Below are 15,322 nucleotides of genomic sequence, written 5' to 3' on the forward strand. Positions count from 1 at the left end.
TTTTCAAATCGGACCAGAAGTTCCTGAGATTAGCGCGTTCAAACAAACAAACAAACTCTTCTGCTTTATAATATTAGTATAGATTATTTCTAATATAGATTAATGAAACTTAAATGTTACGGTTGTCCTAATACTAACTTAAGAAGTACCTACGTTTTGACTTTTTGGTAAAAGTTTCATGTGAAGAATTTCCTGTTTTAAAGAATTATACTGCTTTAGGTCCCAGACACAAAAAGAGTATTATTTTCGGGACTTGCTACTGAAACATAGCTTACCTACGATTCGCAACTATTTATATTTCTTTGATTTTGTCGTCTAAGGTGTTGGCAAAATATACATTTCCAAGAATATGTAGGATTTTGTTTAGTTTTTTGTTATATATATTTGACTAGGATTTTCTAGACGACTTTGTGTAGGACGTGTGATGAGTGGACGACGCGGGCTTGCACTATTAGGCACTACTATCAGTGTGCTGTATTTTTCTTCTATAAAAAAATGGTCACCGATTATCGGGCGTGGGTGAGCCGAATATATGTTTATTACCAACTATAAATTGCTGTAGGTAATAAGTAATAACCTACTATCCCTGGCGTCGTCTAAACTTAGCCGATATACGGTTTTAGGCTTGACCTTATCAGAACAGAAATCACAGCGTTTCCGTCCTACCAGATAGCCTAGACCACAACTATTGGTATGCCATCTCCGTTCGTTATCGGCTGTGAGATGACAGGTCATGTGTGATGTTATCAGTGGTCATTAGATAAGATATATTGGGTTACTGATGTGCTAATTGATTGCCTGATTGAATGTTAAGTCCTGTTCTACTGATGAAATTATAGAAAGTATTTTTTTTATGTCTCCATTAGTAGAAAACAGAATATTTAAACACCTTAAATAAAAGTGTACGCCATCGCCACCGCGTTAAAAAATACTAAAGTATATTAAACAAGAAAAACCAAAAATAACTATACGCACTTAAAATCGTGTTTAAACCTAAAAACTTCATTAAATTCAATTTTAATAAATTTTTACTCATAAAAATCGGAAACCCTGTTGGTCAAACCGCGTTGTATTTACCGCTGTTCCATAAGCTTGAAACCAACGAATCTAGCCAATATGACGTATCCGTGTCATTTCACGCGCAAAAATCAAAACAATGAGCCCCTAAAATGTTGCATGCGAGAGTTCAGCGAAGCGAGACCGCGCGTGCCGGGCGCGTGCCTCGACAATACTGACTTAATTCTTTGATTGACACTTACAATATTTCGATAACTGATGCAATATTTTGATGATTATCATTTTAGCGCTCCCGCTGTATTATCGCGTGCACGGTTCAGTTGCTTCACGTTGATTGACTTTTGAATGCTAAATTTAATGTATTGTTTACATGTTTAGGTGATGGTGGGATGTCAGACTGAATGTTTGACTTTTAGGCGCATTTGATTTCAATTAACTATAGGTACTAGAATAATACTCAACGGCAGAAATCTATTTAAGTATGAAAAAATTAAACACACTAACCACAATATACTTATTTAATTTGCGTAGGCCACTGGGCCCCATGAAAAAATACCTATACGAAAAAGCACTTTATTTTCAAAAATATTTCATTATAGTTTAATTGTATGTATAGTTTTTTTACAAACTTGCCTAGTAAAATATGATTTTTTTATTACTACATAATTACCACATACCAGCGCACGCAAATGTAGTTAGGGGGCTAACAAACTGATTTACACCCTGAGAAATATTTAAATAATTTTGTTACATATCTGTTGCTGGAATATAAATAACAGGGTATATTCTAGTTGGTTTTATTGGAAAATTAATTTTTGAACGCCTCAAGCCTCAGTGAGATGAAGAAATACTTTTGATTATATTCGGAAATTATTATAAACTAGTGAATGCTTTATTTGTTCTTCAAAATCGCACCTAGTCGCCGTAGTGATGCGTTGCCGTCGCCGGGTAGTTTTCGGTAAAATCCGTCGCGCTATAGATATCTGTAGGTCTTCAATAGTTATATAGAAATGATTTAACCACAGTCAAGGGTCCATCATTATCTATGGAGTACGTCATTACCAACGGGTAATGAACGTAGTTTTTTTAATATTATTATATCAATGGATAAATTACCCGTAAGGTAATTATCACATTTTTATTGACTCCTCTGACCTCTATGTCAGCATAGTTAGCACGTTGACGATTATTTAACTATTAACGCCCCCTCTAAACCTGAACTGTGAACTGTGACCCACGGGCTACCTAAATGTTATTAATTAAAGCCCCAACGCTACCCCAAACTTAATTATGAACGCTTTCGATTTGTTTGACTGGCATTAAAATTTCATCAACGATTTAGGGAGCTGAGTTTTCTGTACAGACGTAATTTGTTAGTCTTTTCGTTCAATTATTGTGAAGTCTTAGTTAAGTTTCATGTAAAATTTAAGGCTTTGCAATTCTGTCTCTGTGAAAGGTCCGTGATGACAACATTTTATTTACCACATCTGTGATGTATAGTGAAATCTATGCTATTCATACTAGGTAATGGTTGGCTTCAAACTTAAAATTTTAGTCTATTTAATCTCAATCCAAAAGACAGACCATTTTAAACGAAGAAAAATCGATGCCATTAACAGTGTCAATAAAATTCCCAGATTAAAATTTTCATTAGTGAAATCTGCATTAAAAATCTCAAACGCAAAAAAGGCACAAATGATCCCATCTCAACAAAAAGTCAGTTTAAAAACGGACCAAATATTTTAAGTCAGAGTTTGCGTCAACGAGAAGCGGCGAGCGCCGGCGAAAATTAGCTAAAAGTGGCTTTCGTCACCGGCATCTGTGCTCCTCGCACTTACTGAGGAAACAATGGGGAAGAACGGTACGGGAGTCGCAGGAAAAACCGCTTCAGGCATCAGGAGGGAAGCGGTAAGCACCCTATTGTTTTGCACTCCCCGAAGCGCGAATCGTTTGCAGCTATACGCTTGTATGAGAATTGTAATTTAGAATGAAAATTTCGCGCTTATGTATTGGGGTCCGCTGAATGTATGTGCGTATAGTTTTGATACGGTACTGCATAGGATAACGTACTGAAAGAATTAACCTATTGAAAAATTAATGTTTTTGAACTTTTCTCAATCTAATATGAATGCTGTTACAGAATAATTGAAATACTATTATTTTCTTTTATTAACCTTTCATTTAAGTGTAAACGTGTTTTAAACGTATCGTTTTAAAACTTAAATAAACGGTAATCTTAAATAACTGTAAATAACTACTTGGTACTCTGAAAATATTTGCTGTTGTTCGTGAAAACGTGTAATGTACTGAAAGCATTGAAGTGAATTAAGCTCGAAATGAATAAATGTTTTAATGAACATTTCGAATTAATGGTTAATAGAATTGCGCATTCTATTATTCAATGCTTTGTCATTTAATGATTGTTTGTTTTTGAAAAGGATCTGTGAATCTTAAAATGTGTTCATGACTTGAGATCAATAAAGTTAATTAAACTTTTAAGCGCCTATAACTGCTGTGAATTGTTGACACTGCAGCACATAAACAAAGATTCATATCTTTTATCATTATAATTCATGCATTTTAATTCTGTAGGACCGTGCCTCTGGCAGGGTCGCCATGAGGTGTCGCGACTAAAAGAAACTATTTATTGATCGGAATACACGTGTTTAATAGGTGAAGACCAGATTACGATTAATACATTCTTAGATCACTACACTACACTGTGTTTGTTTAAAAATATACACAGGTCTTGATAAGGTCTTAATAATTTAGAATTAAAATGAATATATCATATTGTCTACGCCAAAATACGTCTTAATCGTGAAGCGTCTTTTATACGGAGCAACATCCGTCGGCAACTGCCATTTTTTGCCGACACGCACTCATCATGATATTTTTGAACCAAAAACTATAATTACTAACCATTGAGTAATGAGAGACTATTGAGTACCTAATAATTAACTCAATATTAAGTTAAACCGTATTGGCTTAGGTACACTGTGTGCCTTCCAATGATTCACTAATTTAGCCATCAATTACTGGATTAAACGTTCCGCTGTTACAGTTCGTAGAATCCTGATTCGGCTTTGAAATTCCCTTTACTGCGTTATTCATATAAACTGTAAACAATATGAGAAACACAACAACCAAATTACAAATTAATCACTATCACAGAAGCAAAATTTAATTCTGGAGGGTAGCAATTAGGTAGCAACTCTGGGTGAAAAAAAACGCAATACTTTTGCACCGTTTCTTCACACTGGGAAAAGTGACAGCCATCCTGGTATCAGAATGGCTGTCACCTTTGGATGCTGAATATCTTCAAAACCACGAGGGTAGCAATTGGTAGCAATTAGGTAGCAACTCTCTATATGTATTTCAAGAGGATCGATGAGTTGTGACGGCGGTCCTGACGCAGACAATATACTTACTTATAACAATAGTTAAAAGGTAAGCTTTATGGGTAAATATGGCATCATAATTGATAGGGTGTAAGTGAACATAGAAATAAAAAACTGGACAACATATAATACAAGAAATAAAAAAATCAAAAATATCCTGTGTCAGTTTTAACACCAGTACTCAAAGAATTTCATTAAGTATTCGCGTAGAACCGCACAAACATTTATTTAGACAATCCTTTGATGTGGTGTGATGGTTCGTCTAATCTGCGGTCGGTTGGTCCCAGCGGTGTTATTTAAATTGTTTTTAGGTGATCGTATTGAAAATAGGGTGCTACGTGTTTGTAATCCCTTGGTTCGTGTTTGTCGCTGAGTGTAGTGTTTCAGATTTAGCGAGATGATTTTTACTTTTTTTGTCATCTAATTAGTATGTTGAGATTTTTTTTTGGGTAGGTATATTCTCTGATGAAATTGTTTCGTGAGTTGGATTCTTTTAGTGTAGAAAACCTTTTTATTGAGGAAGACTAAAGGCCACTTTTTTCACGAGTAAGGGTGTTAGTATTAGTTACCATGAAACATCGGTGACCAGCGGAATTTAGTAATTTAACATTTTCTTAATTCACAATTGATAAAGATATAATAATGAAATAAACCTCCTTTCACGATAACAACGATTGTATTATATCTAATTTATTACTTCATTTCAAATAATTCTTCAATCAAAGCTAAAACAATCGCCAATCAATAACAAATGTACGACAAAAGGACGACAAATTAACGTTTTTTTTTCAATCTTCGAACTCAGTCGGAACCATAACGATATTACTGGACCAAAACAATGAGCCAACAAGCCACGGGATTTTCGACCTTACACACTCAATATATAATTGTTACGATTAAAAAATTGATTGACAGGTTTTGGCGTAGGTACCTTTTGGCAATCGATTAACGATAAGGGTATTTCAATTGGTACTGAATAAAAGGTATTAAAAAATTGAAGGAGTAATAAAGCGAAGGCTGGACAGATGAATTGAACAGCTATTTGTGGTTTGCCAAATGCTAAATTTAGCAAAGAAGATATCCTAACTGATGTGGATGCTATCCTTCTACTAAACTCTGCTCTTGACTATAGTTGTTTCGCGATACGTTTTCCTATAATGGGCTTATCTAAATTAGTTCGCTATTAACCCGACTGTCATCGAACAAAGCGCCAGGATTTCCATTGATGATGTTAGCCATTTGTTTCTTAGGGGCGAGAGGACCCGAGGCGTCATATCCCATTGCTTTTCAATTCTCAACATTATTGTATTGAAGATAGGGTTCGATATTAAAAGATAAGAGGTGTGAAGCATTCGTTTCTCTTTGATGCTCTCAATAGGATTTCACGCATAGTTAGTGTTAGAGCTATATTGTGGAAAGCTCTTTGATTTTGGGTGTATTTTTGATTCCATGTTTCACGGAGCTTGAACAACTTTGGGGGAAAATAAACGTGATAGTGACGGAAGATAAACATTATTTTCAGAATAGCATTTTATCTTCTTTTTGGAATTTTAGAACAAGAAACAGCTATGTATAACTTGAGGAGCGTCAGAGCACAGCCGAAAAATATTCGGCTAGTCTATTAAGACGGCGTTAGCTGCAAAATATTAAACTTCGCTTTGGTCTAGCTAGACAGAAAGTAAAACCGAAATTAACAAAAATCTAATTTTACCCTAAAATCTTCATAAGCTATTTTTTAGTCTTTTAATCCACCATTTATCCCAATACAGTCCTGATCGATCGCTGCGACATTTAAGTGAACTTCGCAGACAAGATGTTGTCTAAACTACGACAATTCCATTCTTGTCCTCTCAATAGTTATCCAGTGAAGCGTCGGGCGCCGGCCACATTCGCTGAACATCGATCACTTGTAATATGATCCTTGTCTGATCGTGTAAAGCCACTATCTTTGGGGGATTATATTTTAGTTGTGTGAAAGAGGCTCATGTTTTGGTATTTTTATCTCCTTGGAACGGTTGTGTGGATTTTGGGGCTTAAGATTTCTGAATCATGATTTCATAGATGATTAACACAAGGCACTGTACAGTCGGGCGTTGTTTGTGTGAAAGGTTTGCGAGGATTTCATAGAAAAACTAGTGTGTAGGTATGTTATATGATTGAAACGCCAGTATGTAAAATGTGGATGGAATTGCTACTCAGGCGACTTCTTACCGACGGGCCGTGAGACGGGCAAGTCCAAGTAGGACAGAAGCTATGAAGTCTCTTTTCGGTTAAAAGTGTTTCTGCTTGCTATCCCGCCTCTCTTTTTAGAGCGAGATTCAGCATAGTTCTGTACAAATTTTATAATTTCTTAAAATATAATACGCTAATGTAATAGCAAAGGCAATTGTATAAATTATTACTTTATGACTAATCATATACTTTTTGTTCCAGGCTATGGGTCCAATACGATTTCAGCAATGTCGAAGTCGACGCTTGACGCGCACTCGCACTTACGTCAGCCAGGTCAGTGACTAATCATGTTTTTTTATAACATCTGTTTTCGTTTCTTTTCTCATGAAAGCTCCACTGGTATTTTACTGAAATATATCAACAACTGAATCTTTATAAATAAGTTAGAAGTGGCTTTAAAAAACACCTAAAACCACCAAGACCTTTTTGATGCGGTGCCCTAACACCCAAAGGAAAATTATAGTATTAAAAAGTTGATAACATGACAGTGTGATTTTCAAAAGCCCATGTTCAAGACACGAGCACATATTGAGAAGTTAAACGAACTATACATTTTCGAATGACCGAACCCGTATGCTCAGGCAATGTTTGTTGTCCACGGTCAGTTACACAGGAACCCAAGGTACATATAGGTTATTTGGTGGGCATATAGGCCTTCCGTAGTAAAACGTTCGGCAATTGTTTTATTGACATGAGAGAAATTACATTGGAAAGTTCGTATATGTAGGTATGCAGTTCTGTTCAAAAAAGGAATGATATTTAACAAAATTAAAAAGACAAAAATGCTGAATTTATGAAAGAACAAAGTTGATATAATTATAAAAATGTAACAGTAATTTTCGTACTAACAAGAGCTGGTAACACAAATGAAGTCGATTCTGAAGTGGCTTTATAGATGCACCCCCAATACGTGATTCTTGTACCGATTAGCTACATAATAAACGCTAATCTGTGGCATTAAGAGTACAAGTAAAATGAGGAATTATGAAACTAGACATAATATTCGACCTTATTTTGTGTTATGTTTAGGCATCAAATATTTGGGTTGTGATTATTATGATGACGATTGTTTCAACGCACGAGACTTGGGAGATTTTCATTAGATACAATCATCTAACCTAAATTAGCAATCATCAACTGTATCTACTACGAGAGTAAGTTTAATATGGGATGTCAATAAGTATAAAGTGAAACATGTAAAGATAGTTCAAGATGTGTAATACTTTGTAAATGAACTCGGGAATGGCAAACTAAAAAAACTTCAGTAAACCACAAAAAAGAGTACCAACCAAAGTAGAAAATATCACACGATTGTAAGGGATCAAAGTTTATTCAAACCACAATATTGCAAGCAAGTTAACATAGTAACGCGACCCCGCCTGTCGCCGGGCACGCGGCTACGACAAACAACGAACCCAATGTTTTCTAATGAAATCGAGAAGAGACGCGCCTCTGAGCTGTCACTCAATTTGGGAGTCTCGGCCCTCACCCTGAACGTAGTGATGATTGAGAAATATTTCGCTGAAGTGGACAAAAGAAATCAAGGTTTTGGTCGTTGAATAGACTATTGGTTCAGAATATTAGTTCTTGAGACTATGCTAAGAACACACAAATCTGATCTAATTGAAATGGTCAGTGAGATGATCAAGAATTAGTTGAACATATTCATGAACATCAGAAGACACCAAAACTCTCAACTGTCAAAATAATGAAAGTAATAAGTTTAATAGGAAACACTGGTGCAGTCGAGCAGTAATCTGTAATTGCCATCCAACTGTTAGCAAGCCAAAAAATATGAGAACATAGATTTTTTGATTTTTCATTTGCGGTGCAAGCACTAAGTACATTCTTATTATAAGTAGAAAAATCGTAGAGTGACGTAGAAGCAAACCACTTCGCTTTCAATTTTCACACTCAGCGTTAAAACTAGTTCAATAATGATGGAATGTGTTCAAAATACTTGGTGTAGGGGACCCAGGAATGCCTTGTTCGACCACTTTCATACATACCTGTTTGAGTACGAAACAACCTGTACCAAGTGCCTATTAACATGCGATACCTTATCAGACTCGTATTTTTTTTCATATAGGCGGCAGGTATGTAGTCCTATTATAGGAGGGTGTTGAGAGTTTTATAGGCCTCGCTTGCTATTGTTTCATTCAACTTCTCAACTTCTTTATCTTCCATTAGGATTCTCTTCTTAATCAGCTTCAACTTCTTTTTTTAAATGTAATTCTTTGATCCCATTAGGTACTCTTTTCTCTATTTCATAGACTTACGTAACTATGACGACAACTTGTTTTTGTGCCAAGATTTTTTCTTAAACTATTTCTCCTGTAAGCCATCATTCGCTATGGCTAGCAAAACATGTTTATCCAACGTTTGATCGGTCGCACCCACGGACACGCAAACAGGGGTACCGTGGGGGTACCTAAGTAAAGTAAAAATGCGAAAAGAAATCAAAACGTTGTTTTCACAGGCGTGCGTGCGGTGACGGTCGACATTGTCTTTTTATGTGCCGATTGTAGGGGCACACGTCATGCGTAACTTATCGCCTTTGACACTAGTCAACCGAATTTTGAAGTACGGCTAAAATATATGACACATATGATTTTTCTGAAGAAGTTGGAGCTTAGAGATCTGGGTAAAAATGAATCATTCTCTATCTGATGATTCGGTGTTAAGCCAGACTTGAATCTTCTTATTTTCATAAGTAACAACTACAAAATATTTCGAGCCAAAATATGGACCGTCAATTCTGACGAAAACCAATATGTTATGCATGTTGGAACGACACAACTAAAATGGATCTTCATGCATAAAGTCAAACTGGAATTGATTCATTGTGCGAACTCAGTCTGTAGAATTGAATAATTGTATTCAGTTCTGTGATAGGTGTGCAACTGTGCACAGATGTTGATAAATTGAAACTAGGCGTTGTAAAGTAGGACAAAGTTACCTATCGTACACCACCATTTAAAGAAAAGAGAAAACTAAAGCATAATGAAACAATAAAAAAGACTTGTGACTATGTCCGAAAAATCTTGCGACTGTAACTCAAATCGTCTGTAACTGCGAATCGATCAAAAATCAAGCGAAGACAAAAGACATAACACAATCTTACAAATAAGATCTGCCGGTTGATCTCACAAAACAATTACTAACCAATAATCATACGTCTTAACAAATAGAAACGTCAAAATAAATCTGTCGGGGTGAACATTATTGAATCCGGGAGTGGGGAGCACAGAATCGCAATCAAACGGCTAATGCCACAGGGGCCCGGAATTGCACTAACGACTCACTGGGGGACTGGTAATGCACTGAAATCGATTAATTATCCTTTTATTATTACTTTATGGCTATTTCACTAGTTCTGCGCGAACTATACGAGAAATGTCTTCACCTGGTTCTTTGTCATCAGTTCTTTATTTGCCGAATGTAGTATTCCTACAAAATATTTTCCCACTTGATGCCACGTTTCGCCATGGATAAGTTTTTTATAACGTGTTTCTCTCACGAGGTTTAATAACATTTTACGTTACAAACTACTACGCCTTTGATTCTTCATAGTAGCCATAATACTACCAGCTAAGTATAACATAATACTTAATATCGAAAAAACTGCCCTGAAATTACCACCTTTTATTGATCGTCGGATGTCTATGCTGGCGGGCGTCATAATTGGAATACAAATTCGCTCTTTGACGCCACGGCCGCACGTCGGCCAGTGATTTGGCCCTTTGTGCCGCACGCATTAACTCCTTCAGGCCTCAAGCAACACCCCACACTTTATCATCTCCAAACCGAAAAACAACTTTAACATGATGCAGTAAGGCATAAAATAGCAGATCAACATCCACCGCCACCGATTTTCGATTTTCAGCTAATGCAGTAAGAACTATTTCTCTTTTGTCGTATGACGCACATCATTGGCACTCAGCGTTTCCGCTGAGGGATAACGTACTTTATTGCGTGTGGATAGAGTTGGATTTTGTTGTTGCATGTGTTTTGTGCTGCGAAAGTGTAGTGGTAATGGCGCGTAATTACAGTAGAAAAGACTAACACCGTAAGGTTCATTTGGTGAGCACCAATCAGTTGTAATGTGAAGGGGTTTCGGTTTGAGTGCCGCTCTGGGCACCAACTGATTCACTTACTGGCAAACACTTCAGGCCACTTGTTTAGACGATTCAGGAGTTTCTTTAACTAGAACATTTATTTTGTCTAATAAGTTTCACAAATAAATTAGATTTAGATTTCAGTTTTCGCTTACAGACAAGTAAAATCAATCGTTAAAATATATAATCATAAATTAGCTACTCGTAGTTAAAGTCCTTAAATTTCATAATCAGCACAAGGCCTTTTTTGTGAGATTTTGGATATCTAGACACACGGCAGTGTGTCCGCCAAGTTCGAGCAAAAAAAGCGACACGCCGGCCGTGGGTTATATTACACGAACCATTTCGGGCCATATTCGACCCCCCTATTTAACTCAAAATTTATTTTGTTTACGCATATGAAATTTCTAGTATCTGTTGAGACCCCCTCACTTATCTAAAATACAAAATTTCATTAATATACCTAGTGTAGGTCTTGAGATATTGACGTCAGAAAATCGCTATTTTTACTATACACTCACTGACTGACTGACTGACTCACTCACTCATCAAAAACCTAAACCACTTCCAATGGTCGTATTGACTTGAAATTTGGCATGGAGGCAGGTCTTTATGTCAAGGTAAAGGGAAAAATCTGAAAATGGCCAAGTGTGAGTCAGTTTCAAAATAATGAAGGTGTATACCCGGTGTAAATTTATACCCCTAAGGAACTAAAACGAACTAAATTTATCTATATTTATATAATATATGTTCGAATGGTCGTACCAATCTGAAATTCGTTACAAAGGTTTGTATTTAGTCAAAGTAAAGTAAAAATCTGAAAACGGCCAAGTGTGAGTCACTTTCGAAAATAACGAATGCGTAACTTTGATCCACGAACATAATATATGATAACATGTCTTGTCAGTCAGTTGGTAAATCTAGTCCATTTAGTTAATCTAGTTCATTTCCTTGTAAGAAGCATAGTGCATATTCGAAAATCTGAAAAATAGTATAAATGAGACATTTCCTTAACTAACTTAATCATAAGAAAAAAATAAAATAATCAACCTTACAAAAATAAATGAAATCCCACCCAAAACAAAAGTGTGAAAGGCTGCCAAGTTCGATTATATGAGAATGCTTCGCCTATAAAAGAAGTGAGATCTGAATAAGTACCAAGTTCCATACACATACCTCAGTTAAAAATAGTTAATTTTTAATGATGTTACTTGGCAGGTTTTAATAGAAAATTATATACTTGATTCATTGCGTTTAGTAGGTTTATAACAAGGTGTGTGAAAACTTGCCAAGTAATATCATTAAAAAGTGACTATTTTTAACTGAGGTATGTGTATGGAACTTGGTACTTATTCAGATCTCACTTCTTTTATAGGCGAAGCATTCTCATATAATCGAACTTGGCAGCCTTTCACATTTTTGTTTTGGGTGGGATTATGTTTACTGAAAACTCCAAGGTACCACCCTTACTACCTTACCTTAGGGTTTATTCCTAGTAACTGTGTCTAATTTAGTTCAGGCATTTCCTCATTCTACTTAGTGACACATTTTTATCAGAAAACTCCTGAGATATTAACACGTAAGTACGTCATGTAAGAATGTCGTGCAAAAATATTATATTGTTTTCCTTATACTAAAATTCAGGAGACTCACCCAATATTCTACATCTGTGGCAGAATTTCCTCGACATTGGCACTATAAATAAATAGTTCACCATGTTTGCCATAAGAATGCATTGTTGACAGAGCTTCGAAGGGGAAGCGACGGACCGTCCCGACAAACAGCGGGGGACATATTGTCCACTAGCCAAAATATAAATGAGAAATATGCTCGCCTTACTCTATCATTTACAATTAGGACATTATAAAGGTGGAGTGGATAATTTAAGATTTTGCAAAATACTAAACAGTACGGTCTCACCTCAGGTCATAAATATTCAAACTGAATTGATGATATCATTAGGAAGTACTAAGTATCATTCTATGGAAGTAATGATCGATTATTTTAGGTACTCGTTTAATCGTGTACCTATTGTTCTGATATTCTTTCAAACATTATTAACTGAACTTTTTATATTTTCCAAGTCAATACTTATTTACAAATAACTTTTTACAATATCTTAATAATAAATATACATATACAACATACAACTAACTTATACTACTTACCTTTATAAACTGAACACTCATAAATAGGTATTAGAAACATTGGGCGTGGATTAAGCCCAAATTACAAAATTATCCACATCAACCTACACCCAACCAAAAAAATCAAAGATATAACAACAAAAAACGCCTAATACAAATCTCAAGATACCTTTACAAATCGCAAATCGATTGGAATACACAAAAACAATCAGAGTGGCAATAAGCGGCGACAGAAGCCGTGACGGGGTACGTCCCACCAATTTTGTTCGCAAATGGGAACTGTTATAGCTTTTGACAATTCTATTTGCGACGCTACAGATGTACTTACGAGAGTAACTTCGTTTGCAGGTGATTCAGAACCGTTTAACGACGGTATGTTTCGAAATTAGATATGTTTTGAAGTTATGATTGCTTGAGATTTGATGCTTAATCTGTGCTTTATGGATTTACGTGGTGTTCCTAAATGTGTGATGAGTTGTTAAAAGAAATGGTTTACAATCGTCCCAAAAATAAATTAGCGGGAGGTTTGTTATATGTTATTCGATAGGCTGTTTAATTCTTAAACTACGTAAGTAGGTAGGTACTTAAAACGCAAATGTTAAATCATCTAAATCTAAATGGTTGGCATCTATAAGTATAATCATTTCACCCACCCATCCAAAAGCGAATCAAAGCGGGTGTAACGTCAAACGAATGGAAATTGGTCAACGTTTTGAAGGGGTGGCGATTAGAGCAAATTATTAACTTGTGTCGAGATATAAATTATGATTCAGAAATTGTAGGGCCTTTTAGAGTTCATAATAAAACAATTTGAATGCAATTATTTCATTTTATGATTATTGGGAGCTATGTAGATGGTGCTATAAGAAGATGAAAAACGGTAGTAATTTTATTCTCACACTTTTATGATAAGGTCCCTTTGCAGATACAACAGCTTCATTAATTAAACACTTAAAATTAATGTTTCTTTTTCTGTCATCGCATCATAAAATCCCAATCCTGCACAAATCGCAGGAACATGAACCGTCGGCGTGAATCCATCCGCATCGCTTTGGGTTTCGGTTCGCGACGCATCGAAACGCTCAAAAACGTTCCCCGATCATTTATCATAATCATCTCGATTGGATCGCGCCTCGCCCTTCTAGCGGCTATTTACCCACCCTCGATTTAACTATTATTGTGAACATTTTTTTATGCTCAGCTTGGCTTTTGACAGTAACAGTGAGTTTGCAACATTTGTCGTCTTTCATCTTCGTTAATAGTGCTTTGACAGACTTTAATAGGGTTTTCTTCCGCGTCAGTCGTGTTGCAAATCACCTTGTTATTAGCTTTGTGTAACGCATTTTATATGTACCTATTCATGTACACTAATGATGTATCGTATACCTAACTGCCAACAGATACCAATTTTGGACTTATTTGCTAGGGATACACCTAGTTATTCGGATAGTTTTTCAATTATTATATTAATATATACAATGCCGTATTATTTTAAGTTGCCAAGGCCTTAAACAAAAACGGAGCGTGTGTGCTAGGCGAGCACAAAGCTACTATAACACATCAACGTGTACCTTTGATATACTTACATAGAAACACTTGTTCTTTTGCGACGTGACCCATGGTGGTTGTTAGCATTATTTTTCTTCTTCTACCTATTTTTTTTATATACGTATCGTTTATCTGAAAATACATTATGCCTTGTATTACTTAAACCGGCGCGTACTTATGTTTATGGGCTTTCTAAAAGAAGGCTTCTAAAGTAAATTAAAGGACTGTATTAATGTGATTTGCCACTCACTTTATGATTACTAAGTATATCACTAAGTAATTACTTCATATGAAATCCATTACACTTGCGTGTTCAGAAATCCAGACGTAGGTGTCATAATTCAGTGTAGTACAAAATTATAAGCGTCAGCGAGTTGCGATTTTAGCAAACAAAAATGCTTTCGTTTATCAGGACGAACCGTAGTTTATATTTTAAACCTATTTTTTACAATAATACAGATACACGTGTACAATACAATAGGTTCCTTAAATAGCTATGGTTTTGTCTTCCAAGCCCGAATGTACCTAACTTATGTTTTGGGCCAACGGTTAAACTATTTTGCTTGCACTACTAATTATTACAGGAAATGTCGGATTGTTAAATAAGTGTTTAACTTCAGCTGCTTTCTTTTTACAACGTGTTAATATTTCCTCATATAAGAAAAAGATTTTTCACGAACTTACTTTTATACTAGCCGTTAATATTGCGAACTATACTATTAATAATATGAATTAATGCTCTCAAGCGGGTCTCGATTCGTTACATTCAGTCTGCTTTATAGTCCGTCCAACTCGAGTGTCATTACCATCGCCACTTCATTATGGCATTAACAAAAGGCGAGAACTGTCGTTAGGGGGC

At 35.7% G+C, this 15,322-nt stretch overlaps 1 protein-coding gene across 2 annotated transcripts in view; it reads left to right on the forward strand.

Annotated features, from left to right (window-relative positions):
* The window catches only part of LOC124645012 (DNA-binding protein D-ETS-3), a 57,819-nt gene that overhangs the window by 32,432 nt on the left and 10,065 nt on the right, over nucleotides 1–15,322 (forward strand). For both annotated transcript variants that reach the window (XM_047184738.1, XM_047184739.1), the window contains exon 5: nucleotides 6,852–6,923. In XM_047184738.1, the coding sequence (XP_047040694.1) occupies nucleotides 6,852–6,923 (72 nt within the window). The remainder of the gene's footprint in view (nucleotides 1–6,851; nucleotides 6,924–15,322) is intronic.

This window comes from Helicoverpa zea, chromosome 31 (assembly GCF_022581195.2).
Source record: "Helicoverpa zea isolate HzStark_Cry1AcR chromosome 31, ilHelZeax1.1, whole genome shotgun sequence".
In the NCBI taxonomy this organism is placed as follows: domain Eukaryota; kingdom Metazoa; phylum Arthropoda; class Insecta; order Lepidoptera; family Noctuidae; genus Helicoverpa; species Helicoverpa zea.